This window comes from Equus caballus, chromosome 16 (genome assembly GCF_041296265.1).
Source record: "Equus caballus isolate H_3958 breed thoroughbred chromosome 16, TB-T2T, whole genome shotgun sequence".
NCBI lineage: Eukaryota > Metazoa > Chordata > Mammalia > Perissodactyla > Equidae > Equus > Equus caballus.
The window spans coordinates 49,795,003-49,820,036 of NC_091699.1; the positions used below are offsets into that span (position 1 = coordinate 49,795,003).

The 25,034-nt window shown below is 49.3% G+C and overlaps 1 protein-coding gene across 16 annotated transcripts in view; it reads left to right on the plus strand.

The window, feature by feature from the left end:
* Window positions 1–25,034, plus strand: part of PFKFB4 (6-phosphofructo-2-kinase/fructose-2,6-biphosphatase 4) — a 41,613-nt gene that overhangs the window by 4,149 nt on the left and 12,430 nt on the right. For 4 of the 16 annotated variants that reach the window (XM_014731702.3, XM_070237718.1, XM_070237716.1 and 1 more), the window contains exons 2-9: window positions 5,845–5,961; window positions 6,122–6,218; window positions 9,664–9,730; window positions 12,037–12,111; window positions 12,490–12,546; window positions 13,293–13,414; window positions 15,379–15,586; window positions 16,196–16,342. In XM_014731702.3, the coding sequence (XP_014587188.1) occupies window positions 5,845–5,961; window positions 6,122–6,218; window positions 9,664–9,730; window positions 12,037–12,111; window positions 12,490–12,546; window positions 13,293–13,414; window positions 15,379–15,586; window positions 16,196–16,342 (890 nt within the window). Of the gene's footprint in view, window positions 1–20; window positions 314–5,844; window positions 5,962–6,121; window positions 6,219–9,663; window positions 9,731–12,036; window positions 12,112–12,489; window positions 12,547–13,292; window positions 13,415–15,378; window positions 15,587–16,195; window positions 16,373–25,034 lie in introns of those variants that run through there. The other 12 variants (XM_070237715.1, XM_005600694.4, XM_014731703.3 and 9 more) reach the window with 8 other exon arrangements.

A 25,034-nucleotide genomic window follows, 5' to 3' on the forward strand; every position in this document is an offset into this window, starting at 1 on the left:
TACGGCTCGTAGGCGAGTTGGGCATGCGTGGTCAGAGGCCAGGCCCTCTTCAGTTGGGGTGGAGCCTACTTGTTCTGGGGCGGGGCCTGCAGGGAGTTGGACCTGCGTCACCGAGGCTTGAAGGGGGGCGGGACCGAGGGGCGGGGCCTCGAGTGGCCCGAGGTGGCCCGGCTGCTGGTTAGCAAGCGGCGCAGTCCGACTCATCCTCGCCCGGGGATGGCGTCCCCACGGGAATTAACCCAGAACCCCCTGAAAAAGATCTGGATGCCGTACAGTAATGGGCGGCCCGCCCTGCACGCCTGCCCGCGCGGTGGTGAGGCGGGGTCGGCGGGGTCGGGGGAGGGCGGTGCCCTGGGATGAGTGGGTAGGGCAGCCTGGGCAGTGGTCTCGCAGGGAGCAGGGGCCGGGAACAGGTGAGGAACCGGGGACAGGTGAGGCTGCCGTGACTCGTGGGAGGGGAGCAGGAACAGGTGAGGGACCGGGGACAGGTGTGGCAGAGCGTGGGGCAGGGACAGGTGTGTGGCGGCGTCTCGGCTTGGCAGGGGCCAGGTCTGGCCGCCATCACCTAGGGGAGGGCGCCAGCCTCTTTGCACCCCACTCTGTCTCGACCGCTGCAGGCCAGTGGAGGACTCGGAGCCTTGGTCCTGCCCTCTCCTGCTGGCCAGAGAGCCTAGGGCGGGTGGTTGGGCCAGGTCTGAGCTGTGTTGGCCCTGGGGGAATCGCTTGGCTTCTCTGAGCCCAGAACTTTCAAAGGCCCAGGGGTGGGCTAGTCCTCTAGTGGGAGAAAGCGAGCCCTTTGACCTTCATCACCCACCTCTGGGCCTAAAACCGAGTTTTGGGATGAATTTCAGGGAAGTGCAGATGTGTTCAGGACAGAGACAGTGAGAACACTGTGCTGTATGGCCCTGTTTGTGTCCCTGGGTGTGTAAGCATCCACGTGGGGTCTGGGTGAATGGTAAAATTGGAGGGTGAAACGTCTAGGAGACATGGTGAAATCCCTGGAATTGTTAAAGGGCTCACCTTTCCTGGGGTCTTGGGTGTTTAATCCACTTCCTTGACTTTCTACTTGCCTTAAATGAGCCTGCAAGCTTTTATTACCAAGAAAAACAAAGATTTGTTTTAGGAGTAACTGAAACATTGTAATGAGTTTGCAAGTTGTCAAGGACCTCAGAGAACATCTAGTCGACTTTTGGTACAGATAGGGAAGTGGAGATGAGGAGATCGTGTTATCTGCTCCATCTCCCTGCACTCCTGACCTCTGTTTGGGGGTGATAAGGAGGGGACAGTGCTGGGAGCTTGTCTTGCTTTGAGGCCAGCCTGGGGGCTTTGGCTTTGGCTTTGACCGTGATGGGAATCCTGGGGGAGGAGTGTATGTATCCCTTACCGCACTGTGGGGCCTGGTAGCGGGTGGCCATGGCTTTGACCAGATGTTCTGGTGGGTCATGGCTCTGACTGTGATGTAGGTCCAGGTAGGGTGTGCGGCCATGATCATGCTCTTGGCCCTGGGGCCATGGCTTTCCAGTCAATACTCTGAGTCCTGAGGGGCTATGGCCATGCCCTATCCAGCCCTCCTTCCAGACTTTTCTGGAGGTGTGGAGGGCAAGGCCCTTCTTCTTGTGCTTCTAGTCAGTGTGTGTTAGGGCTGTGTTATCCTAACTAGTGGGTGGCTGCTGTTATTATGTAAAGGAGAAGGAGGAGAATTTGGACTTGGGAGGCAGAAACACTCAAGCCGCATCCTTGGTGGCTCAGCTGTGCGACCTTGGGCAAGCAGCTAACCCTCTAGGCCCCCGCTCCCTCATCTGTGGGGTGGAGACAGTCGTCGTCCCTACTCCATGAAGCTGCTGTGAGCCTCTTCACGGGTACATATTCCATAAGTAGTAGGTGCTTCGTAAGTGGTAGCAGGTAATTTTGTAATTACATCGCCAGTACTCTTTCTTTGCTCCTCCCTACCTCGAAGTCAGGGATTGAAGCATCAGCTGTGTGCCAACCCCCGTTACAGGTGGAAAGGGAGCTGGGATCCAATGGGGAGGGGACTTTCCCAGGTCTCACAGCCTCTGGAGCATGGCCTGTGTTTCTCCAAGCTCTAAGTATGCTATTAAAATATGTCTCTGCCCTGAGCAGAGAGGGGCTCATGCCATCGCAGTGTCTCTGGGTGTTGCAGTGGGTAGGACTGTGGGGTGGCCCAGCACAGGAGGGCTTCCTGGAGGAGGAGGTGGCATCCAAGAGCTCAAAGATGAGAGACCTGCAGATTGTGTGGGGGTTTGGACCCCAGGCTAGGGTCCCAGAGTTCACAGCAGGGAGTCAGTAAGCAGTGAATGACCATGGAAGCTGCCTGTGCAGCACCTCCAGTTCCCAGAGTCTGCATTTGTACAGCGTTTTACCCTCTGCACGGTGAGTTTATGACTAAGTTGGAGGACAACAAGTGTCCCCGCCTGAGGGAGGTCGTCTGCCCGCTCCAAGACATGCCAGTAGTGGAGAGGCAAGGTGGTAGGAGAGAAAGGGATTTATTACAGCTTGCTAGCAAGAGGGAAGATGGCCAACTAATATCTGAAAGAACCATCTTCCAGAACAAAGACTGCAGGCAAGTTATATAGGGGGCTGATCTCCGGGTGGGGGCAGACATCTGCTCCCAGTTCTTGATAGTCTTTTGTTTTACTGGGTATGCATCAGAGACCTGAGCAACACCCTGTACTCTGATCTTTCAGTGTCATTAATGATGGGTATCAGCATAGGCTCTCTGCCTTTGGGTCATCACGTAACTAAAGAACTGAAAAGAGCAAAGTTATCAACTTATAGCAGCTGGGAGGGGCCATAAAATCTACAGAGCATGTCTGGGTTAGTTAATCAGAGGTCATTCAAAGTTACAATATGGTTTCTTTTCTATAATATGGCTTCCCTTATGGCAGCCTTGTGTTGAGCTGGTATCACAAGGAGAGGTGAGGACCTGAGGGTGGGAAGTGAGTAGAAGTTGACTTGATCACAGGGCTTTAGAAGAGAGGATTTGAGGCCCATGGCTGGTCTGTGCTGTGACGTGGGTTGTCTCTAGGGTCTAGTGCCCTGCTCTTCAGGCACCAGAAGCTGGTTGCCTGAGGGCTGCCCCTCCTCCACCCCCACTCTCCGTTAGCAGTTCTTCCTCCTTTTGATAAAATTCAGAGCCACACATGAGCGGTTACCTTGTCACTGACCCCTCAGCTGGGACCTGGAGGAGCTCTGGGTGCTAGTGTGGCAGGGGATGAAGAGGGGACTCAAGGAGCACGGCAGAAGGGACAGTGTCTGTCTGATGGCTTTTCTTAGCCAAAAGGTGGCAAGACTCTTATTGGGTCAGGTCACGACTGGTGTGTGCACAGGACAGTAAGAGACAATTTCTGTCCCCTCTGAACAGGAAAGTCATGCTAGCTTGCTTTATTTTAAAGAGCTCTTCCTTTCCCAGACTGGCCCGAGGAAGTGGGAGTGGCAGGTACAGTTCAGGAATCAGTTCTGGAACCCACTCCAGGGACTTGTGACTGCCACTGCAGTGTCACCACCAGAAAGTAGTCACTGTCTAGCCCCAGGCTCGTCTCAGGCCTCTCCCTGCTAGGGCTCCTGTGGCTTTGAACACGTTTACAGGAAGAGGAACTAGCGAGAGAAGCTGAGTTGACATGTCTTCGGAGTTCCTTCCACACATGCCCAGTGTTCTGAACGGTGTGTGCGGCTGTCCTGTTGCTCAATCTCGGGGGCCTTAAGGGCGCAGAGCTGCAGTTCCAGCTGCACACCCAGTTCCCCTGGCCCACGCGCTCTCTGTTCAGTTGGTGTGGTGTGTTCCCTTCATGCGGGCTGCAGTTGCAGCTTCTCCATTGCGGGGACTCGCCCAGTGTTTTGCTCTCGTAAGCAGAGCTGCTATGAGTACACTTGTACTTTGTTTGGTTTTCCCTTTGAATCATTTCCTTGGGAGCTTATCTTGAGGAACAGAGGTGATAGGCAATTTATATCTCTTGTTTTGTGCATCTAGCCCTGATTTGCTGCCCTGCCTGCCCACCATGGGTGTGCGTGGGGCAGGGGCGAGGCTGTCACCAAACTCTGTGGGAGGAGGGCAGAGGCATCTCTGGGAAGATAGATGTGAAGAGGGGATGCAGGACCCCAATCCTGAGGTCATGGGCGTGCCCTTCAGGGAGCAGCGGGAAGGGGTGTCCTTGTCAGAGGGAGCAGGGTGGGTGCAGGTTTCCCCTGCGGTTAGTAGCTGATGTACTGCCCTGCCGTTGCTTGAGAGCCCTGGCCGACCGGCCAAGAATTGTGTAAACAGCGCCGTCACTGGCCCTCAGGACGCAGAGCCTTGCCTAACTTGTTTTCCTCTCGCTCACTGTCAGCCTATATTCCATGGGATCCCCTCTCTCCCTCCCCTGGGGCTCACAGTTCGGGTCATGTTTGCCAAAGGCCATGCACAGGAACGATGGGGCCCCCACTGGCAAGCAGAGCCCCTTACTTCTCTGCAGGGCCTGCTTGGGGACGGACAGGGGCCTTTGCACCCGAAGTCCCAAGGGCAGTTGGTGCTGAGGTGCACCTGTGTCCTTAGTCAGGGTGCTGCCAGGGTGGGGCAGAGGGCTCAGCTTCCTGGAAGTGCTCCAACTTTTACATAGAGAAAGTGCCAGATCTCGCCAAGGGATTATCATCCTGTTTTACAGGTGAGGACACTGAGGCTCAGAGTTGCCGTAAGTGTCAGAGTCAAGATAGGAACCCAGGCCTGTGTGACTCCTGACCTCCAGGCTGCCTCTGGGGCCCCTGTTCTCCAGCTCCAGTGAGGGAGACAACTTGAGGGGCAGGGCCCAGCAGTCTGTCTAGGGAGGCCTACCAGATGAAGGCAGGTGAAGGAGGGGCAGTGACAGGTCCCTTCATCTGTCCATCTGTCTGGCTGCTGTGACAGGGCTTCAAGGGCTTTCACCTGGCCCAGGTCCTGAGGACCATGAAAGGGAGACTTCCTCAGGCTTCTGAGGTGAGACCACACTGAAAGCTGTGCTAGGTCACATGAGGCTGGCAGTTCTGCTGCCTTGGTGTCTGTCCTAGTGGGCCAGGGATTGGTGGGGGTGCTGTGTCCAGACCCTTCCCCACTCAGAGCCTCAGCAACGGCTCTGCTCAACACACTGGCCTGGTGGCACCTGGGATGCTGGTGGGTGGGCTGTCAGAGGGACTGTTCTTGTGGGCATTGGCCTGGACCTCTGGTCTCAGTCCCTTGTGGCCCTCACCCTGGTGAGTTTCGAGATGCCTCTCTCCCCACTCCTGCCCATAATTTTTGAGCTCCAACTCTGTGCCACACCTCAGGACCCCAAATGACTCAGCGCTGCTTCTGTTCTGAATGGTCCGTCGATGGGAGCAGACTCGTTAGTGAGGTGCCAGGGATTGAGAGGGAGAGTGTACCAGGTGGGCATGGAGGTGCTTTGGAGGAAGGACTCAGTGAAGAAGCATTTGAAGAGAGGGTAAGCAGTAGGACTGTGTGATTATTGGGGTGGGAGTATGGATTCCTGGGTGACAGGCAGGGTGTTGAATAACCCACTGGGTTTTGGCTCTGTCCTGGATGTCATGGGAACTCCCCAGCAGTGTTTAGCCAGATGTGTGGCAGGTCCAGCTTTTTATCTGGTGATTCACAACAGGATAAGTAAGGGCTGGCTAGATATCTCTGCGTCTGCGAGAGCCCAGATGGGCTTGGGGAATGGAAGCGTACCAGCAGTGGCTGGAGAATAGGGTCTGGGGGTGCTCAGGGAGCTGTCTGATGCCAGTCCTGTGCTCTGAGGCTGAGGCACCATGGGCGGAGAGGGAGCGACACCCTGGGAGGGGTTTCGGCCCTTGTCTGATGCTGTGTTCCTTGCTTTTCAGTTTGCATGACCAACTGCCCGACACTCATTGTCATGGTGGGCCTGCCTGCCAGGGGCAAGACCTACATCTCTAAGAAGCTGACGCGCTACCTGAACTGGATTGGGGTGCCCACACGGGGTGAGCCTTGGCCTCGGCTTTCCAGAGGGGCTTGGAGCTTTGTTGGGGAGGAGGAGGAGAAGAGAGAAGGCTGGACCACGGCAGGGCCTGGGGGTGAGTCAAGATCAGGAGTTGGGGAGGGTTGCTATTGTGTGAAAGCTGAGCCGCTTCTTTCTCCCAGAATTCAACGTTGGCCAGTATCGCCGGGACATGGTCAAGACATACAAATCTTTTGAGTTTTTCCTTCCAGACAACGAAGAGGGCCTGAAAATCAGGAAGTGAGTATGTATGTATGTGTGTGTGCGTGTTCACAGAGAAGGCCCTAGAGCCCAGTTGCTAGTGTTACCTGAGCTGCTCCTGAGCCCTGGCCTTGGCCGGTGCCGATGGGCTATGGCAGGGCTGGTGTCTTGACCTCTCAGCATGTGGTGGGGTTGCGAATGTGATGGTCTTGGGGACAAGGGGAGATGGTATGTGGCCTCTTGGTGGCTGGCCGTGCCCTACCCTGCTATTAATGACCCCTTGGTAATGGTATCCTGTGGGAGGAGAGGATGGGGCTTTAGGGAGACAGAGGAGGCTGAATCAGGGCAGGTGAGGGCTGGGCCACCCCCTCCTTGGGGATGGCCTCTAGTAGGAAAGGGAGCCGAGTGGGTGCAGGGATACAGTCCTCAGGGATGGGGCAGAGTGGGACTAAGACCACTTACTGGCACCTTCTCAAGGCCAGAATGATCAGGCCCTGAACTGGGGCTTTTCCTCCCTTGCCCCAGGATATGCCCCTTCTGTGTATTTGTAGGATGCTTGACATTCTTGACATGTGTCAGCTAGGCCTTGGCTTTGCTTTGAAGTGGCCTCCTGTAGCTGGGTGACTAGTTTACACTCCCAGTCTTATTCATGAGGTGGAAATTTACATATGATACCCTACACTTACCACAATTCAGACTCGAACTGAATGCCTTCTCCAGAGAAACGGCACCAGCTGGTGGTCTGAGGAGCTGTGCTGTGCTCTTCTTGGCAGGTGTCGGCTGAGGGATAAAGAAGCTTCCTTGCCCTTTCTCTGGGCCCAGCCATTGTGGTAGGGCAGTGAGCAGAGGTTGGCCTAGCTCTAATGACCTCCCCAAATCCAGCACAGCCCTGGGACAGAAGCCTTGGGCTGTTGTGGACTTCTGGATACTAGGCTGTCTGCTCCCTCTCTGACCACCAGGGGGCAGGAGCTCCCTCCGACCCACCTCCCCGCCCCCCCACCCACCCCCCCCACTGTCACCGCCCCCCATGGCCCTTCAGTTGGCCTTCGCTCTTGGGTCATTGGGGCTAGGTCAGGCTGCTGCCCCAGAGAAGGGAAGGGGAGTCTGGCATCCAGGCCTCTGTGGCTGAGCTGTGAGTAAAACTTGAGGTTGGACCTTCTGGTGATATCCAGCCAGATGAAACAGTCTGTTGATCCTGGCGATGCTATGAATGAGCGATGTCCACAGTGTGCTGTCCTCAACAGCCCTACGGTACCCCTGTGGCAAAAAGACAAAAGGGATGGGACTGATATTTGAACTCCTACTGTGTGCTGGGTGCATGGTGCCCCTTGTCCCCCCTACCCCCATTTTATAGATGAGGAAACTGAGGTTCAGGAGTCTCACACAAGATCCGTTACTTCACAGAGCCCAGACTTGAATCTAAGCCCACCTACCACTAAAACTGTTCTGCCCGTCATTCCAGTATTACCCAATTAGTAGGTCAAAGGTCGTATCAAATGCAAATTCTACAACAGCCTCAAGTTGTAGGCACTCATGAGCTTGTTTGCTCTTCCCTACGGTGGGTGGTGGTTCCTCACTCCCAGATGCTGAGACGGAGGTCAGAAAGTGATGGTGTTGTCTGGGATCACTCAGGGTTTGAGTCTGAGCCAGGCCTGTCAGTCCAAAGTGTTTGTGGGAAGAGTAAGGGGGCTGGCATTCCCAGAGCCCTCCAGTCATTCCATGCAGGCTGCCCATTGAAGTATTGGGATTAGTTCAAATGGGGAAACACAGATTCAGAGATTGGGGAGCTAGTCCAAGGTCACCCAGCTGAAACAGAGGCCCCCACTGAAGAAGTTGAGGGCAGGTTCACATGTGCCTCTCTGACGGGCACCTCTGACTGTTCTTAGAAACCCTCCCTCCTGTAACCAAGGCGTCGGTCTGGCCACTGGGCCACAGGGCCGTTTCCCATTAACCAAACCAAAATGTCCCAGAGATAATTGGCAAAATGGAATGATCAGACTTTTTAAAAATGGGAGACTGAGAGGAGAAGGCTGCATCTTCTTGGGGACGCTGGCCTCGTGACAGCCCCGACGGCACAGTCCTTTGATGCACTGGGGATTTACACACAAAATCTGAAGATCAAACAAATGGGAGGAGATCTGACTTTACTCTTACATCAAAAAAGTGAAGGTATTAGACAGAAGATCAAAGTGATTTATCTATCTCTGGGCCTTGTAGAAGAAACGGATAAAAATGGAAAGATCCTGGGGGCTGGTCTGGTGGCGTAGTGAGTGGTTAAGTTTGGCACACTCTGCTTATGTGGCCCAGGGTTCACAGGTTCAGATCCTGGGCGCAAACCTATTCTACTCATCAGCCATGCTGAGGCAGTGACCCACATACAAAATAGAGGAAGATTGGCACAGATGTTAGCTCAGGGTGAATCTTCCTCAAAAAAAAAAAAAAGAGAGATCCTTATATAAATGTGTCAATCCATTTTGCAGCACAAAACAAAAAGGGTGAGATGTCTGAAGACAGTGTAGTCACATGTCAGTCATGGTGAGGGTTTCACCTTCCAGAGGGTCTATGGACGTGGGTGCACAGGCGGAGACATGCACCCTCCTCCAGAAGGGATGGTTTGGAGAGTTCTCTCTTCAGGAACGAAAATTGAACATTAGGCTCGTTGTAGCCCTGGGGGCTGGCAAGAGTGTCTCTACTCTCCCCATCACCAGCCCCCAACACTCACACACAAGGAAATGTCTGGTTTTAGTTTTTGTTTATTTATTTACTTTTATTATTTTTTTTTGGTGAGGAAGGTTGGCCCTGAGCTAACATCTTTTGCTAATCTTCCTCTTTTTGTTTGAGAAAGATTGTCTCTGGGTTAACATCCATGCCAGTCTTTCTCTATATTGTATCTGGGATGCTCCCACAACCTGGCTTGATGAGCGGTGTATAGGTCCGCGCCTGGGATCCAAACTCGTGAACCCTGGGCCGCCAAAGCAGAGTGAGCGAACTTAACCACTGTGCCACCGTGCCACTGGCCGGCCTCAAATGTCTGGTTTCAAAAGTGCTTATTTTGGGGGCTGGCCCCATGGCTGAGTGGTTAAGTTCATGCACTCTGCTTCAGCAGCCCAGAGTTTTGCCAGTTTAAATCCTGAGCGTGGACATGGCACTGCTCATCAAGCCATGCTGAGGTGGCGTCCCACATGCCACAATTAGAAGGACCCACAACTAAAAGTACACAACTATGTACTGGGGGGCTTTGGGAGAAAAAGGAAAAAAAAAGTGCTTATTTTGATCATCAGAGAAATTGAATGACAATTAGAAATCATGAATGTGACAAAATGGCAGCCTGGATCTGTACACAATGGGATGAGCAGGGAAAGTATAGACAAGAGAGGGGACCCAAGGGCTGTCCTTTCTCCCATCTGGTAGGATACGTCCCTGACCACGGCCCTCCTGCAGTCAGGGCTGGTGCTACGCTGACCCTGTGTTCTCTCTCTGAAAGGCAGTGTGCCCTGGCAGCCCTCCGTGATGTCCGGCGGTTTCTTAGTGACGAAGGGGGACATGTGGCGGTGAGTGTGCCATCTGGGAGTGCCATGGGAGCCCACATGCATCTACCCCTTTCATCAGGCATCTAGAGGGGAAGGCAGGGTGTGTGTGGCCCTGGATGCCCCTGGGGACCAGCACCTGGGAGGAAGAACCCAGAGGCTGGACGTTGGCCAGGAATTTCCCTCTGGGCTTGTGGTTGCATTTGACCTGCAGGACTTCCTTCTGAATACTCACATTCTTGGCCACCCCACAAGTTAGAGGCATCATGTTACCTACGTCTTTAGCAAGTGTGATTTTTCCTGCTGTGGGGAGAATCCTGCCCAGCATTTAGTGGCTGTTTCAGGAGCCAACTGAATCCTGGGTAAGAGAATTCCATGTGTGCACTGGGCCCTGTATCAGATGAATGGATAGGACAAGCAAGGCTGAGCAAGGGTGTCTGCAGGAAGGGGCCCTACCCCACCGTTATCCATGCATGACCATGCAGTCAAACATGGGAGCTCTTTTTCCTTCCTTTTTCCTCTTGGAGTCTTGCCTCCTGGAGCTCTCTGTCCTCCAGCTCCCTCTGGATCAGTTGCCCTCTAGTCTGTGACTCAGTCATCACCCTGGGAATTCCCCTCTCCTCTCTGAGTTGAATATCCTGCTCTTGGATCCCATGTCTTCTTTTTCCTTGGTTTACTGACTTGTTTTGTTGGAGCACATCCTCTAGTAACTTCCTGAGAAAGATGCTTGGGAAGTAGATTTCCTGAGACCTTGCATGTCTGGAACTGACTTTTTTTTCCCTCACATTTGATGGTTGGATATAGGATTCTAGGTGGGAAGTACTTTTTCCTTAGAATTTCCATGACGTTGCTCCATTATATTATGGCTGTGGCTGTAGAGAAGTCGGATGTCATTCTGATTTGCTGATCTTCCTAAAAGTCTCATCTCTTGGAGGGAGCCAGAGGCTTCTCATGCCCCTTCCCCGGGGGACCCTTTGGGGTCTTCAAAGTGCTGTGCCTTGTGGTGGGTCTTCACCACGCTGGGTCCTGGGGAGGCTCTTCCCATTGAGAAACTCTTCTCCAGCAGGTCAGGGAAGTTGTCATATATTATTACTTCAGTAAACCACCCCCACCACTTTCTGACAGATGATTCCTCACTCCGCTCCCATTTTCTGAATGTGTTTTCCTTAGAGCTCCTGATGGCTGCATACTTGGCTTGATCCCTAATTTTATCTTTTTTTCCTCTTTATTTTCTCTCTCTTTGTCTTTTTGTTCTACTTTCAGGGAGAATTCCTCAATATTAGCTTACAGGTATTCGGTTGAATTTTTTTTAATTTCTGTGATCACATTTTCAATTTCCAAATTTTAAATTTCTTATTCTCGGAATGTTAGGTCTTTTAGAACTCTTGTTTCACGGTTACTACAGCATTTTGTATCTCTTTGTAGATAATAATTGTAAGTGCTTTGACGTTTCTTTCTCTTCCATGCCCTGTCTTCATTTTCTCGAAGTTCGTTTCATTCTGTTTGATTTAGTCTCCATTTTTCATGTTAGAGGTTTTGCTGGAGCATCCAGCGAGCCCTGATTGAATGCCTTTTTAAAAAGTGATGCTCTGAAAGCTCCTTGGACATGCCGGGGAGTGGGCTTTGCCTGTAGGTGCTTGGGCAGGCCCCAGGCACTTCATGAGGACCCTGAGCTGATCAATGCATGGCTGAGTGAGGTGGCGGGGGCCTGGGGCTCCTCCTGCTCTTTGTTGTACCACCAGCCTGTCCTCCCATTTCCTCTGCACTCTTGTCCCTGGTTTCAGAGATGCCTGAGCCCCGTTTCCTGACTACCCCAGTTCTGCATAAGTGGGTGTGTTCTGGTCCACGAGGGCTTGTGTTTGTTTTTCTCCATTTCTGAGTCACCATGTGTCTATCTTAGAAAATTTTGTTGATGTCTCCCGTCTCCTCTCCTCTCCTGTTCTCTTTATCCTTCTGTTCCCATTTTACTGGGATCTCAGGATAGAGTGGAAATAACGTAGGTTCGGATCTCTGCCCCTACCAGTTTAACTGGTTTCCCTGGAAGTCCTGTTGGTCAACCGTGAACTGAGCGCCTGCTATGTGCAGAGCAGTCTAAGAGTTTGCTTCCCTGCTTGGAGCACAGGCTCTCCCTCCTTCCAGCTTCCTTCCAGTGTGCTCCCCAGGCAAGGGGAGGACCTGCCCAGCCCTTGCAGGTCTGAAGGAGCTGGCCAGGTGGGCGGCCCAGGCAGCACCTGCTCCTGGTGAGAAATGCGGTCCCTGGGCTGCACCTGTCAGCTGGCCTCCTCCTTCCTCCAGGGCCAGAGGCCGAGTTAACCCCAGTTTGGTCCTAGGTTTTTGATGCAACAAATACCACCCGAGAACGGAGGGCGACCATCTTTAATTTTGGAGAACAGAACGGCTACAAGGTGAGGCCTCACTGGCTCACCTCTTTGGTTGTGCTATGGTGCATTCGGGCCCTCTGGGGTCCGTTTCACAGCCTCCTGATGCATGCAGGGCTTGGGGCAGGTGGGCTCCCTAGTGGATTTGGGATTAGAGGGGCTGCGCTTTTTTCTCTGCCTGGGATTTTCTTTCCGGGGAGGCAGGGGTCTTGGTGGGAGAGTCCTGGATAGGGTGGCACCTGCTTTGGTTCCATGCTCCTTGACCCTGCCCCAACACCAGAGGGGCTCGGGGGCCTGGCTGTTCAGCATGGCCCTCAGTGGGGTAGGGAGCTCTGTGGGCCAGGTGCAGAGCCCTAAATGTGTCTGTGGTTTCTTTCCTCCTGCCTGTCCTGGTCCTTGCTGCAGACCTTTTTTGTTGAGTCCATATGTGTGGATCCTGAGGTCATAGCTGCCAACATCGTGGTGAGTGGTGCATCTGACCTTGTGGGGGCAGTAATGCAACTCAGGTGGCATGTAACAGTGAGGTCCCTCTCCAGGTTTGTGCTGGTGTCTAGGCTAGCCTTAATTTGGTCTTCCTGAACCTTCTGGGGTTGAGGAAGCAGTAGAACGTTGGGTTGGGTGAACCTGGAGCCCTGAGGAGCACTCAGTGTGGAGGGCATTCATTCATTCATTCATTCATTCATTCATTTATTCTCCTCCCCTTCCCTTCCCTCCCCCTCCCCCTCCCCTTCACAATTCCCTGGACAATAAAAAAGTAACTTCAGCCTCCGGGGGTTGGGTTGAGAGTGGGGTGGGGGGTGATGTTTGTATTTTGAAAGAGAAAGAGACTTTCTCCCCTGCCCTGCCCTCCCATGTTTATCCAAGGAATGAACATCTGGGTTTGGGGAGATAGTTCAGGTGGGGAGGACCTTCCAGGTCCCCTACCCCTCTGGGCTCACCTCCCTCTGTGCTACAAAGATGAGAGGCTCCAATCTCAGGGTGCCCAGTAATAGCCACTTAGTACTAGCGTGGGAACTTGGACCAGGAAGCCTCTTGACTTCCTAATGGGACCAGCCGCCTACGGTTGGCCTCCAGCCTCGCGCCCCCTGCCTTGGCCTGACCTCCAGCCTAGCCTCCCCTGCCCAGCCCTTGCCCAGTATTCTCCTTGGTCTCTGCCCTGCCTGGCCTCCAGCCCTGATGTGCCCTTGCTCTGTGCCTGCCTCCGGCAGCAAGTGAAGCTGGGCAGCCCTGACTATGTCAACCGCGATAGTGACGAGGCCACAGAGGATTTCATGAGGCGCATCGAGTGCTATGAGAATTCGTACGAGTCGCTGGATGAGGACCTGGACAGGTGAGCGAGGAGAGCCCTGTGTCCTGCAGCTATGATGAGTGGGTGGTGGAGGCCCCACTCAGCTGCCTCCTTGTAGCTCCCCATGGAGGTGGCTGAGGGCAGAGATGGTCTGGCTTTTTTTGGTTTTTTCCTTGGGGCAGAAATCGTGGGCTGGAGGTGACTCGCAGAACCCCTGTGACCTTACTGGAGTTCTGCGAGTCAGAATTTTCTCCTATTCCATCATAAAGTCGAGCCTAATTTCTATGTAGAAAGTCTTCCCATAAGGCATTTGCAAACATGACATGCTCTTCTTCAGATGTGTAGTCTGGATTTTGAGAACCCTGCCTATGAACAGCTGGCAGTGGCTGGTGCTTGTGAGCTCCCCCTTGCCTCCCTCTGGAATGGAAGAAGCAGCAGGAGTGAGTGTTGGGTGGGGAGGGGTCTTTAGGCTCATAAGGGCATTTAACTGAGGCTCTTACAGCAGTGGTCAGCAAACTTTTTCTGTAGAAGGTCAGGTAGTAAGAATTTTAGGCTTTGGGGGCATACAGTCTCTGTAGCAAGTACTTAACTCTGCCAGTGTAGTGCAAAAGAAACATAGTATGTAAATAAATGGGCGTGACTGTGTTCCAATAAAACTTTATTCACAAAAACAGGCTGCAGGCTGAATTTGATTTGCTGGCCGTAGTTTGCCAACTCCTGTCTTACAGCATAAGTGGGGGCAGTGGTTAAGTAAATGATAGTGTAACCCCTTGGTAAAGTATTACACAGTCATTATAAATCATACTGGAAAGTCCTGGGAAAGTATATGTTATGTAGTATTAAGCAAAAAGGCTGGAATATAAACTTGTGCTTGGGTCGTTAGAATTACATGAGAATATATAATGCATAAAAACCAAGAAAAACAAGCAAGTGTTGGAGGGATGGTTTCTGGGGGTGTTTACAGACAGTCCCTGGACTGGCTGTAAGTCTCCTCAGCTGGGCTCTTGAGCCAGCCCAGGCGAGTGGGCCTAAGCTGTGCTTGCTGCCCGGGCCTCGCTCTGGTTTTCAGTGTTTCCTCTGGTCCCCCCAGCACAGCATTCCTCCTCATGGTTCTGTGATGTGACTACATTAGAGGGGCTTAATCTAGAGCGGCTCCTGTTGAATTTGTCAGTAAACGTTGCTCCTGTTTTTATTGGTGGTATCAGTATAACAACCTTAAACCTCAACTGAGGTCCCATGGTCCACACAGTGAGAACTCACATGAGAACATCCAACAGGCTCCCAGGCTCAACCAGAACATGATACCTGAGAAACCCTGCCTTTTCCTCCTGCTGCCCGCCCCCGCCCCCAACAAACGTAAATGGAAGCGTGTTCTCCAAGCCGCAGCATTGCACTGGTCCAAAGCAGGGGAAGTGGCAGAGCTGGGTTTGTCAGCTGCTGCCACCAGCACCTTCCTCCTGTACTTCTTGTCTCGTCCACCTGCTGCCTAGTATGGGGTGTGGCAGCCACTCGGATGACCTGGGCTGGGTTCTAGGGGGAGGCTCACTGGGAGAAGGAAAGGCCAGGTCCATGGATGGCTGACCAGGAAGAGTGGAGGGGAGGAGCATTTGCCAGCTACTCCTAGGTCAATCTTGGAAAAAACTGTCTCTTGGTTCATCTTGCAGACAGTGCGTTGAGAGCTCAGAGGTAGGCCAGAAGGGATCTGGGGGTACAGAGCAGCGGTAAAAGTCACAGTGTGGTATGACTGACCCCTCGCTTTGGATGTCACCTCTTGGCAGCATGAGTGTTAAGCACCTCTCACAGGGTTCGTCTGTATATCACGCATGTTGTGTTGCTCCCACCTCACCCCCATCACTCGTCCACCAGCTGACGGTCCTGTGGGTTGTGATGTCAAGCCTGGGGGTCAGAGATGTGAGGCTGTGCAGCCCATTCCTGTGGCTGGCAGGATGTGCCCTTGAGGGCCCTCGTCACACTCACAGGCCTCTCTCTACCTTCTCTCTGGAAAGAGATCTGTCCTACATCAAGATCATGGACGTGGGACAGAGCTACGTAGTGAACCGTGTGGCTGACCACATCCAGAGCCGCATCGTGTATTACCTCATGAACATCCATGTGACCCCCCGCTCCATCTACCTCTGCCGGCACGGGGAGAGCGAGCTCAACCTCAAGGGCCGGATTGGTGGGGACCCAGGACTATCTCCCCGGGGCAGGGAGGTGAGTGTGTGTGTGTGTGTGTGTGTGTGTGTGTGTGTGTGTGTGGCTGTGCATTGGTACCTCTAGGTGGCTAGGTTTGGGTATGTGCCGCGTGTGCTGGGGCTGGGCGTCAGTTCTCATAGCTAATGTGCATTTGAGGTAGATGACCTTCATTCAGTCTAGAATGTTCCCATCATGTAGGGAGGGTCACCAAACAGATACCTGGATCTCTGGCTTCCATGTGAGCTGTCACCAGCTGAACCCCTTTCCTTGGAGAGACATGCCATTCTAGGGGTGACCTGAGTCCCTGCGGTGCAGCGGATAGTTGTGCCACAGTCCAGGGGAAATATTGGGGCCTCAGTGGGGAGGTCATACAGTCTAGGGTGCATAGTGGGAGTACGGGGGGGTGGCAGGGGACATGATGAGCCATGACTGGAACTGCACTCAGGGTCTGGGAAGGAGGCACAAGAACAGCAGTTGTGGGTGTGGGTGTGACTGAGACATTAGTTTGGGTTTTTTACCAAACCTGTGTTCTCTGAGGCTGAGCATGACCCCGTGGACTCTGGCTGTGGGGTCCTTTGAGGGCAGCCCAGGACCTGTGGGTCTGAATTTGCTTGTGATGTGTTTCAGTTTGCCAAGAGCCTGGCCCAGTTCATCAGTGATCAGAACATCAAGGACCTGAAGGTCTGGACGAGCCAGATGAAGAGGACAATCCAGACAGCCGAGGCACTGGGTGTGCCTTACGAGCAGTGGAAGGTCCTCAACGAGATCGATGCGGTAGTCACCATCTCTTCCCTCCCTGCCCAGGTCTCCGGGGCACGGCTGCGCTCAGCTAGGGTGACAGTGTTGAGGGTCAGGAGAGCTTCCCCTTAACTTTTCTTCCTGTTTTGGGGTTTTCATTGTCCCTCCCTCCCTTCCTTCCCTTCTTTTGCATTTAACTGTTTAGATAAACCAGAATTTATTTTGATATTCTGACATAAGCCTTAAATCTCATCTTTCCCCAGTTAACTAACTTATCTGTAACTATCTATCATTTTCCTGTTGATTTGTTTTATCTACTCTTATATTAAGTTATTACGTGAAATTTATTTATCTGTTCATGCACCAATATCACACTGTTTTACCTATGGCAGTTTTTCACTGTGTGTATTGGCCACTTGGATATCTTTTGTGAGGTCTTTTGCACTTTTTTCCCCCTATTGGATTGTCTGCCTTTTACTTATTGATTTTAGGAGTTCTTCATGTACTCTGGATATGATGCATATCTGGTAATTTTTGATTGAATCTGGACATTTTGTGTGAACAGTTATGGAGATAATATGAAGTTCTGCTTAATGTTATCTTTCTCCAGAGGATTAGGTTTTGCTTCTGGCAGGCAGTTGGAGCAGATTACCTTAGTCTCATCAGGGATAGAACTGTTTCAAAGCTGCATGTTTTGTTTTTGTTTTTGTTTTGATGAAGACTGGCCCTGAGCTAACATCTGTTGCCAATCTTCCTCTATTTTATGTGGGATGCTGCCACAGCTTGGCTTGACAAGCGGTGCTGGGTCTGCGCCTGAGATCCCAACCTGTAAACCCTGGGCCACCAAAGTGCAGCACACAAACTTAATCAGTACTATGCCACCCGGCTGCCTCCAGAGCTGTGTTTTAATCCTTATGGAGGCTACTCAATTTTCAGGTCCTTCTGTTTCTAGAGTGTAGCCTTTAAGGTGCTGATGGAAAACCTTGTGGGCCCTAAGCTTCTATTTTTTGTCTCCTCAGCCTAAGATTGCTGACAGCTGTGCCAAGCTTCTGCCCACCCAGCCCCTACTTCCTGCTTGGCTTCTCATCATTTCCCCCCCAGTTTTATTGAGATATGATTGACATATAACTTTGTATCAGTTTTAGGTGTGCAACACGATGATTTCCTATATGTATGTATTGTGAAATGATTAGCACAAGTTTAGTTAACATCCATCACCCCACAGAGTTATACATTTTTTTTCTTGTGATGAGAACTTTTAAGATCTACTCTCAGCAACTTTTAAATATACGATACAGGATTAAGTTTAGTTAGCAGTGTAATGCTGTACATACATCATAGCTCCAGAACTTATTTATCTTATAACTGCAAGTTTGTATTTTTTGACCACCTTCACCCATTACCCCTACCCCCAGCTGCTTATTCTTTTAACTGCCACTTTCCCTCAAAGGGAAAAATGATGCTATATATCAGGTTCACCTCTTTGGTCTTCCCTTTAGTCCAAGATCTTGGCCCCTCAAATCCTCTCTGCCTTGTAGCTCTATGCTGATCTCAAACAGATTTAAATTTTTTTTCTGTCTGACTTTTCTAATTGCTGTCACTGGAGGGTTGGTCTGAAACAAGCTAGTCCACCATTGCCTAAAGTGGAAGTCACTAATGAGATCAGATTTGAATCTTAGAAAGATCACCCCAACTGATGTAGAGAATGGTTCTGTTGGGATGAGGTTGGGGGGACCAAGCTGGAGAAGGGAGACTAGTTAGAGGTGCCTGCAGTGGCCTGGTAAGGTGATGACATCTGTGACTTGGGTGGCAGCAGTGAAAGAGAAAGGAGTGGATGGATTTGAGGGACGTTATTCCCTCATCATGTATTCATGTGAACCTCCCAGTGGTAGGAAGTGGGCCACGTGCTGGGGACTGAGAGCCTGGTGAAGTGATAGAACCTGATGATAACTGGCTGTGGGGGTAAAAAGGAGAGAAATCCAGGATGACTCCACATTTCCAGCCACCGGGAAATGTTCTGGGTCGAGGAAGGTGATGAGCTCACGTGAGGGCAGTAGCTATGTCTGCTTTGTTCACCACGTGGTAGGTGCTCAATAAATATGTACTGAATGAAAGGAGGAAGTTCGTGGGAGATGTTCAAGAGCAGATACCCTGGAGGCAGTCTGATCTCCGAGGAGAAGTCGGGGCTTGGGCATCCTTCCTACAGACGTCGTACTTGAGACTGTGGAATGGATGAGGTGGCTGAGGGAAGAGAAGTGGGACCAGGACAAAGCCCTGGGGAGCCCCAGCATTTAAGGGGCTATGGAGGTGACCATGGAAGTGAAAGCAGAGAGAAGGAGGCAGTGGTCAGTGGGGTGAGATTCCACAGAGAGTGGGGAGTGAGGCCAGGCTCCAAACTGACCATTAGGATGTAATAGCAAGATCATTGGGGTTCTTGGCATGAGCCTGGTGGGGCTGGTGCCCAATGGGAGTGGGTGGGGAAGTGAGTGAGAGGGATTATAACATTGTATTAGTTTTAGGTGTGCAACATGATGATTTAATGTATGTATATACTGTGAAGTGATTACCACAATAAGTTTAGTTAACATCCATCACCTCACATAGTTGCAAATTTTGGAGGGGGCTCAGAGTCAAGGGAGAGAGTGAGCATACAAGGAGTGAGAATACGGGAGGCCCTGACGGGTGGCCAGAGAGATTCTGGGGTATCAGGAGGGGAGAGGGGTGCGGGTGGCCACAGAGAATTATGTCTAGTATCTTTTTCTTCAGAATCTCATGGAGATTTCCCTTAAGAGTGAGAGGAAGGAAAAGTTTCAAATGGAAGTTAACCAATGGGAAGAGTTAGCTGGTCTAGAGACCAGGAATTTTCTGGGATACTTTTGTCTGTGTCCTGGGGGTGGTCCACCAGCTCCCAACAGATGGATGCAGCTGTGTAAAAGGCAGACTGCTTGTTAACTTGTCACCTTGTTCAGTTTTGTCCCTATGGATATGATGGAAGCACAGGGGGACAGAGGAGGTGAGTAGTTGGGAGGAGGGTAGTGAGGACACATGGTATGGAATGCATTCAAGCTGGAAAAGATTTGGGGAGCAGATGGGGGAGTCCACGGCATTATGAGATGGGAGGGGCCCCAGGGGACAGGGTTCATTGGGGCAGGTAGGCCAAGGAGGCTGACAGTAGGGGTGTTAACAAGGGACACAGCTCCAGTGTCCTGTGGGAGGTTGAGCCACTTGGCCACAAGGAGGAAGCCTTATTGTTGTTTCTTGTGAATAAGATCTTGTCCCGACTCTGTCTGGTTGTTGATGGTCCACAGAAAACCCATGACAAAATTCCTTTATTTACTGTAGTAATTTTCCAGTTAATTCTCTTAGGTTTTCTTTCTTTTTTTTATTTTAACTTTTTGTTGTTGTTGTTTTTTGAGGAAGATTAGCCCTGAGCTAACTGCTGCCAATCCTCCTCTTTTTGCTGAGGAAGACCGACCCTGAGCTAACATCCGTGCCCATCTTCCTCTACTTTATATGTAGGATGCCTACCACAGCATGGCTTGCCAAGTGGTGCCATGTCTGCACCCAGGATCCAAACCGGCAAACCCCGGGCTGCCGAAGTGGAAAGTGCGCACTTAACTGCTGTGCCACCGGGCCGGCCCTCTCTTAGGTTTTCTTAAGGAGCTATCAGATCTTCTGAAATAAGGATAATTCAGTTTTCACCTTCACAGACTTTGTGTTTCTGTTTTGTATTATTGCATTGGCAAGAATAAGTGACGGGCAAACTAGATTTCCTTGTTTGCCTCTTAATTTAATGGGCTGATATTATAAAATGAATTTGGTGGATTTTCAGTCTCTTCTGAGCCTTTAGGATTCACTCCTCCTTCAGCAAAGCTCCCTGACCTGGGGCTTTGTATTCTTTGAGTTAATTCTTTGATGACAATTAAAGTGTATTCTTTGGTCTATTTTTTTAAACATATTCTTGAGTCATCTTTTTTGTCCTCTGATGTTTTATTATGAAAAGTTTCAAAGGAACAGAGCACCAGTGAAGTGTGAGAACAATATAAGGCAAACTAATACATGTGTGACTGGAATCCTAGAAAAAGATGGGTGTAGAGAACAGAAAAGAAATATTTGCAGAAATAATGGGTAAAAGTCAGAGAGTTGTTCAGTTGCAAAGGGGAGAAGGCAACTTTTTGGATGATCGAATTTATATCGTGATTGTGGTGGTGGTTATATAACTTTATACATGTGTTAAAACTCATTGAAGGGGCTGGCTCCGTGGCCGAGTGGTTAAGTTCTCGCGCTCCAGCTTGAGCGGCCCAGGGTTTCGCCAGTTTGGATCCTGGGCGCGGACATGGCACTGCTCATCAGGCCATGCTGAGGTGGCATCCCACATTCCACAACTAGAAGGACCCACAACTAAAAAAAAAAAATATATATATATATATATATATATATATATACACACACACAACTATGTCCTGGGGGCTTTGGGGTGAAAAAGGAAAAATAAAATTAAAAAAAATTAAGATTAAAAAAAATAACATTGAATTGTACTTAAAATTGGTAAATTTTATTGTATGTAAATTTTACCTCCATAAAAATGATAATTTCCTCCTTCCCTCAAAAAGTTTCAAACAGATAGCAGAGTTGAAAGATTTTTATAGGAACACCTGTATACCTGCTATATTAGCTTTCTATTGCTGCATAACATATTACCACAGACTTAGTGGCTTCAAACAACACACAATATTATCTCACAGTTTCTGTGGGTCAGGAGTCTGGCAGGGATTGGCTGGGTTCGCTGCTCAGGGTCTTATCAGGCTGCAGTCAAGATGTTGGCCAGGGCTTTGGTCTTATCTGAGGCTTGGGGTCTTCTTCCGAGCTCATGTGGTGTTGGCAGAATTCCTCTCCTTGTGGTTATAGGAGTGAGGTCCTTGGGGCCGGCCTCGTGGCCTCGTGGTTAAGTTCGTGTGCTCCACTTTGGCAGCCCAGGGTTTCACTGGTTCAATCCTGGGCGCTGACATGGTACCGCTCATCAAGTCATGCTGAGGCGGTGTCCCACATGCCACAACTAGAAGGACCCGCAACTAAAAATACACAGCTATGTACTGGGGCCTTTGGGAGAAATAGGAAAAAATAAAATCTAAAAAAAAAGAAGGAGTGAGGTCCTATTCCTATCAGCCAAAGGGGTGCTCTCAACTGCCAGGGGCCATACACAATTCTTGTGATGTGACCCTCATACAATATGGCAGCCTAATTCTTCAAAGCCAGCAAGGAGGAGTCTCTATCTCTCTATAGTCAGCTAAGACGGAGTCTTATGTAATATAACATGGTCGTGGCATTGACGTCCTATCACCTTTGCATAGTCTGGTGGTTGGTTAGAAGCAAGTCACTGACTCTGCCTGTGCTCAAGGGGAGGGGATTATATAAGAGCTTGACTCACTGGGAGTCACCTTAGGGTGTGTCTGCACCTCCACCCTCAAGATTCTACCATCAACCTTTTATTATACCTGCTTTATCATCTCCTATTCATCTTTGCATCCCGAGTCCTCCTAATAGTTTATTTTATTCAAAATTTATTTGTTCATCAGAATGTTAAGTTATTAGTACATATCAGTAGATTATGCTCATGTCATAGTATCAGTATCAGTAGCTGTTACCCTTTTTTCCATCCTTTGATTTTGTGGGTTTATTCTTCTTTCTTCTATTTTCTTTTGTGAGGAAGATTGGCCCTGAGCTAATGCCCATTGCCAATCACCCTCTTTTTACTTGAGGAAGATTGTCCCTAAGCTTACATCTGTGCCAGTCTTTCTCTATTTTTTGTATGTGGGATGCTGCACCTGGGATCTGAACCTGTGAACTCTGGGCCACCGAAGTGGAGCGCATGAACTTAACCACTATGCAACCAGGCCAGCCTCTCTTCTTTCTTAATTAGATTTGCCAGAGATGGCCACTCATTGAATTTTTTCTGAAGAACCAGATCTCAGATTGTATAAATTCTATTGTTTTTTTGTTTTCTAATTAATTAATTTTTTGCTTTTGTTTATATCATTTCCTTTTACTTACTTCCTTTGGTTTTTTAATTTCTAGAGTTTATTGACTAGGACATTTATAATCATTCTTTCTTCTTGAATAATGAAAGCATATAAAGCTATTTTTTGCCTCATTTTATTGAGTTGCAGTCAGAGAATGTGACCTGTAGTTTTAGCCTTTTGGAATTTGTTGAGGCCCTCGCTATTGCCTAGAATATGGTAAATTTTCATAAATATCTCATGGCCATTTGCAAGGAAGGTCTGTTGTCTGTTGATTGGATACAACATCCAATATGTGTTCGTTATCAAATTATATGAAAGAATTACAGAGTTTTTGCACTTGTGGGGGTGTATGTGTGTGTGATGAAGCATTCTCATTTTTAGAATTTTATGTTGAAGTATTTCAGGTGAAATAGAATCATGTCTGGCATTATCTTCAAAGTAATCCTGTTGGTTGGGGAGAGGGAAGCAGGTATAGGTTTAGTTGAAACAAGATTGGTTGTGTTGTTAATATTCAAGGCTAAGAAGTGGGTACATGGGATCATTCATTATACTATTGTCTCTACTTTTCTGTATGGTTGAAAATTTCCATAAGAAAAAGTTTGTATGTGTATCTCCTTAATTTCAACTTCTTAATTATATCCTTTAAATTTTCTGTATCCTTATATTTTTTGGTTTACTTGATCATCATAAGTCAATAGTTGAATGTTAGAGACACTCTATAATTATTATTTTGTTCATTTTTCTTGCATTTTTAACAATTTTGCATTATTTTTACTTTTTCTCTTCTATATGTCAATATTTTGTTATGAAGTAATTTAAAAGTTCATGACTTATGAATTTGTGGGACATAAAATGAAACAGATGGCCACTCCAGTAAGGTTAATTCAGTGAGCATTTATAAAGGGACTATTTGCAAAGACATGGGCAGGGTAGAGGGAAACTACAAGGGGTATTACTTTTTACTGACCTCCTAACAACAGGAACCATTGCTTCACTTGGGCAGAGGAGAGAGGAAAGAGAGAGGATACAGGAATCAGGGGGCAGGGAGCACTGAGGACAGAGCAGCCTGATGGGATGAGACCTTAGGTGAGGACCCAGACCACTGAAAGCAACTCCTGTAGGAGGGAGCCTGGGAATAAACATCTCAGCCTCGCTCTCTTCCCTCCCTATGACCTCCTGTCAGGGTTCTTTATGGACTAGCCCAATAAAAATTAGTGGCCATGCGAGCCTTGTGGATGCAGTCCACAAGGGTCAGCCTTCTGGGGCAGAGAGCAGATGGAGAAGCAGGAGAAGGATCTGGAAGGGCAAATGAGATGAACCAGCACAGCACCTCCTTTTCTTTCCACCTTTAAAAGAAGCTATTCCGTTGTCTTCTGGGTTGCATTGTTTCTAACAGGAAGTTTGTTGTCATTCTCATCTTCATTCTGTACATAACGTATCTTCTTTTTCTCTAACTGCTTTTAATTTTTTTTTTTTTAAAGATTGGCACCTGAGCTAACATCTGTTGCCACTCTTTTTTTTTTTTCTTCTTCGTCTCCCCGAAGCTCCCTGGTACATAGTTGTATATTCTAGTTTTGAGTTGCCACCCTAGCATGACCTGATGAGCAGTGCCACGTCTGCGCCCAGGATCTGAACTGGTGAAACCCTGGGCTGCTGAAGTGGAGCATGCAAACTTAACCACTTGGCCATGGGGCCAGCCCTTACTTTTTTTTAATTTAATTTTTACTGAGTTAATGATAGGTTACAATCTTGTGAAATTTCAGTTGTACATTATTGTTTGTCAGTTGTGTTGTAGGTGCACCCCTTCACCCTTTGTGCCCACCCCCCACCCTACCTTTCCCCTGGTAGCCACTATTCTGTTCTCTTTGTCTACATTTTTAAATTCCTCATATGAGTGGAGTCATACAGAGGTTGTCCTTCTCTATCTGGCTTATTTCACTTAACATAATTCCCTCAAGGTCCATCCATGTTGTTGCAAATGGGATGATTTTGTTCTTTTTTATGGCTGAGTAGTATTCCATTGTATATATATACCACATCTTTATCCATTCATCTGTTGATGGGCACTTAGGTTGCTTCCACGTCTTGGCTATTGTAAATAATGCTGTAAAGAACATTGGGGTGCTTGGGACTTTTGGAATTGCTGACTTCAAGCTCTTTGGATAGATACCCAGTAGTGGGATAGCTGGATCGTATGGTAGTTCTATTTTTAATTTTTTGAGGAATCTCCATACTGTTTTCCATAGTGACCAGCCCCTACTTTTAATTTTTAATTCTCTCCTATCACTGATTTTCAGCAATTTGCTTATGATGCGCCATGGTGTATATTTTCTTTTAATGTTTATCCTGCTTGGAGTTCATTGAGATTCTTTGATTTTGTTTAGATTTTGGAGTTGTTTATGTTGAGGCCAAAGCAAATCTGGTACTAGTTACTCTCTTATGGCTCCGTCTTTGTTTTGGATGGTTCCTGTTTCAATATAAAACACTTTTAGCATGGATTTATACTTTGGCTAATTTGAATGTTACCATATTACTTGCAAGTACAGTATTACCAATATTACTTGCTTTTCTTTTTCCAATTTTGTTTATTGTGGTAAAATACACATAACATAAATTTACCATCTTAACCACCATTTTTAAGTACACAGTTCATTGGTATTAAATACATTCATAATATTGTGCAACCATCACCACCGTCCATCTCCAGA